This window comes from Austrofundulus limnaeus, unplaced genomic scaffold, assembly GCF_001266775.1.
Source record: "Austrofundulus limnaeus strain Quisiro unplaced genomic scaffold, Austrofundulus_limnaeus-1.0 Scaffold721, whole genome shotgun sequence".
Lineage (NCBI taxonomy): Eukaryota > Metazoa > Chordata > Actinopteri > Cyprinodontiformes > Rivulidae > Austrofundulus > Austrofundulus limnaeus.
Window position 1 is genome coordinate 115,091 of NW_013953123.1, and position 4,334 is coordinate 119,424.

Sequence of the window (4,334 nt, forward strand, 5' to 3'; positions counted from 1 at the left end):
GTCGAACACAGATCCACTGATCCTTCAACACAGAGCATCTTCAGAAGACAAGTTGATAAAGTAAATTTTATAAATCTGTTTTGTTCGCAGAACCCCAAATTTCCCAGTCGCCCCGCAGAAACTCTGATGGACTCATTAATGACTCTTGATCCTGATCAAACCGACTAATTGTTACCAAATACATCTTAATCCATTCTAACATTGACAAACCTGCTTCAGGTCCTAAAGACTCATGGGAGCGAGAACCTGGAGTCACTTTGATAATTATTAACATCAAGTTTTGTTGAAAGTTCTCTTCAATGTGTGCTAGGCACAGCCTCTTCCAATGTGAAGTTGTACATAAAATACACTATTCCAGAGGTGTCCAAAGTGGGGCCCGCAGGCCAAAATTTGCCCGCCAAGCAACTTGATTTGGCCCACCAGCAGTTGTCCTGGTTATTAGATTGAGACATTTACATTAGATTTAAGCCCATATGTAGATTTGCACACCTTATAAGACCACATATACTAAAATTTTAAATGTGAAAAGTCCCTTGAGCCTTTGCTGCCTGAGGATACGTTGAATTTTCTCCATGACCATGGGCTGAAAAGAAAAAAATGTGGGCAACCACACTAGCTGCTAACTTAATCCTAAAAAATAAAACAACTTTACTTTGCATTATATATATTATTGCATTTGGCCCGTGGCCCTCAGACTGATTTGAATTTTGGCCCTTTCAGGAAAAATGTTTTTTAATTTTGGCCCTCTCAGGGAAAATGTTTGGGCACCCCTGCACTGGTCCTAGTGCACCCCTGCACTAGGACCAAGGTGTGAATTGAGTTTAGGTTAGTTTTAGGGTCAGGTAGGTACCTGTGAGGTTAGTTTYGGGGTAAATGGTCAGGGTTAGGATATCAAATTTCCAAAAAAATGAATGGAAATCAATGGAAAGTCCCCACAAGGATAGAGAGACATAGTGTATGTGTGTGTGTGTGGAGGAGTTTCACCTGTTCCTTCATCCTACACTACAAAATGACTGATCTTTATAGGCCTGTGTCAGATTTAAAGGTTGAATATGTCAGTATTTAACAGCTTCTTGACTAAATATTATATTTTGAGTAACTGTTGGATTGTGTGAAAGTCATTTTGTGATTTATGTTAAACCTAAAACGTCAGCAGAAAAGTCAGGAGAGACCTGAGGTTCATACAGCCTGACAGCTTGGAGGCCTTTAATCTGAGCACACCACAGCAACTGGGACTATTTTACATGGTGACTTGATTTTCAGTATAAAAACACTGTTTTTCAGCCATTAAAACCACTGTGTGTGTGTGTGTGTGTGTGTGTGTGTGTGTGTGTGTGTGTCTTCAATGACACAAGTAAAAATAAAACATAAAATTTGTATAAATAAAAGTTAGTTAAGTTCTACATCTGATGTAAAAAGGTAACACGTCCAGGTGTGTAACCAGGAAGAGAAATACATTATAAGGTCAATTTATTATTATTAGAGGAGAGAAAACCAGTGTGTTCAGAAGTTGTTAGAGTTTTGTGTCTCTGTTAGATTCAGCCTGAAGGGCTGTTTTGTTAATCTCAGGCCTGCACTGTGACACTGACTGGAGCAGACTGGGAATAAAGTTTTAGGAAATCCAAGTGGTTCTGCTATCATTCAGACATGCTAGTTTTGACCAATGCAATTATTTCTACAAGCCTTTATATAAACATTATAAAATACAGTATAACTGACTAAATGTAGAATAAATAATACAAAACTACTATTAAAAGTTAAAGTAGGAGAGCTTTACTCACTTTTGTGGTGAGTAATCATAAATGCTCACGTTCCAACTGGAAACTGAAAAGGTTTTCAAAAATGTCTTGTATGATCCAAACGACCTTATTTATTTGTTTATTTATTTGTGTTCAGGTGGMTCCTACCAGGAATCAGCCGTACCTGAAACTCATCGGACGTGGCACAACGTTAATTATTTTTCAAGAGATGGAGGAAACTTCACTGAGTCACCAGTTAACAAAACTGTGCTGCCTGGTGAAGAGTTTGACCCATTAGGAGGACACACAGTCTGGCAGGTAACAACTGATTAAACAGCAGCTTTGTTTGTGCAACAATATTTTCAGGACTCTATGTCATAATTATATGGTTTTACAATGAGGAATTTTAAAGGGATCCATGATTAGTTGTAACATTAGACTTTAATTAATAAACGTTTATTTTAACTGTAAAATAACTAAAAATACTGAAGGCTGTTTAGTTTTGTAAATTTTTAAAAATATATAACACGGACGGAGCCATTTTATTTAAACACAAAGCATTCTGGGTAAATGATGACGTGGATAGGTCCTCGGTGCGAGGCTGCTAGCGAGCTATATCCACCCTGAAGGTTAATCTTGGACAATATCTGATGATCGACTCTTTTAAATGAAACCAGAGAGCGTTGACAGAGAGGAGAAGGTAGAAATGACTCAGCCTGGAACTGAAAATATGGATGGAGGACAACAGAGCTGCTTCATGGAAGAACAACCTCAGCTTAACCTGTTAGCTTTAGCATTAGCCCCGAGCTAATACACATATAGCAATATAATGTTGGCGCTAAAGCTAACAGGCTAAGCTGTCAGATATTGTCCAAGATTAACCTTCAGGGTGGATATAGCTCGCTAGCAGCCTCGTACCGAGGACCTATCCACGTCATCATTTACCCAGAATGCTTTGTGTGGAAACAAAATGGCTCCGTCCATGTTAAAATATATTTTTTAAAATTTACTAAACTAAACAGCCTACAGTATTTTTACAGTCTTTATTTTGCAGTTAAAACAAATGTTTATCAAGGTTGTTCATGAAGAAGAATCCAATGAAGGTTCTTCGAGGCCGCCGCCTGGTGGTGAAGTGTTGAACTACAGCATGGGCTACACTTACTCTCTGTGGCTGTGAGGTGTCATGCTACAGTGTTGTGCTTGGCTTATGTGCACTGTTGTAAAGAGCTTGTAAAATGACGAAAAGAAAAAAATTAAAAAACAAATGTTTATCAATTAAAGTCTAATGTTACAACTAATSGTGGATCCCTTTAAATGAGAAAGTCAGATTCATTCACATGGCTGCTACAAACTTTCAAGAAATTTACAGTTTGTTCAAAATTGCTGTTATTTTGAGGTACCTATGCTCAACTGACATTAAATGACTCTTTTGCAAATTATTTAAGTATGATTTCATTCATGACTTCTGTCAACTTTTAGCCGTGTCTAATATTAATAAAATCAGTCTCTTTATCGACAACTGGCTCTAGATGTCCAAAAGCTGAATCAAAATATTCTACAGAAAATATAGCTTAAAAAWTGTAACAAATGATTCAATTTGCATAACTACTTCAAGACCTCACATGGTTAATTTGTAAAATAGTTAGTTTATACACCATGTTCAGTAGTTTTCTGCTTCTATATGCTACATATCACCCATGGCTTCAGGATATGGTCCTTTTCAAAACCAATAATATTTGCTTTGTCGTGTACTTTTTAACTGTTTTGAAAACCTATATATCACTTGTAAACCAGTGTAACAATGGAGAAACAGAAGGCTGTACTGTTTCTGCACTGTTTTACCTGTTGAGGGCGCCACCAGATCAGATTTGTTTTCATGAGCTGAGCTCAAAGATCTAAAACAGGGGTGCCCAAACTTCTTTAAACCAAGATCTACTGGGTCAAAGGTTTGACTTGAAAAAAGCTTTTCAAAGAACACAGTTCAGTTCAGTTAAAATATATGACCTTTATGGTCAAGAGGTCATGTTGGGAGAGGGGTTCTTTATGTTACATGCTCTGCTTCCAAAATCTAAAACACTACAACAAAATCTGACCAACATTATATAAATTTACTACAATTGACCTGCTTATTTTTCTGTTTTCACAGGTTATCATAATTGTGTTCCTSACTGGATCCCTTTCACTTGTCACCGTTGTTGGCAACATCCTAGTTTTATTGTCATTCAAGATAAATAAAGCTCTGAAGACAGTGAACAACTATTACCTGCTTAGCCTGGCGTTTGCTGACCTGACCATTGGCACGTTGTCAATGAACCTGTACACCATCTACATCATCATGGGCCAGTGGGCGCTGGGACCAGTGGTCTGCGACGTGTGGCTTGCAATAGACTATGTGGCCAGTAATGCCTCAGTCATGAACCTGCTYGTTATCAGCTTTGACAGGTATAAAATGTGTTGATGTAAACCTTTTATTAATTTCACCTTTTTGCCTAAACCATGGGGTGCTGTTTGTAAAGTTACACAGTCAAAAATGACCACCAATATACACTCACCGGCCACTTTATTAGGTACACCTGTCCAACTGCTCGTTAACAC

At 37.8% G+C, this 4,334-nt stretch overlaps 1 protein-coding gene across 1 annotated transcript in view; it reads left to right on the top strand.

Annotated features, from left to right (window-relative positions):
* The window catches only part of chrm3b (cholinergic receptor, muscarinic 3b), a gene marked incomplete in the record, with an annotated part of 8,936 nt that overhangs the window by 1,981 nt on the left and 2,621 nt on the right, over positions 1-4,334 (top strand). The window contains 2 exon segments of the mRNA XM_014028156.1: positions 1,902-2,057; positions 3,886-4,181. Coding sequence (XP_013883610.1) covers positions 1,902-2,057; positions 3,886-4,181 — 452 coding nt within the window.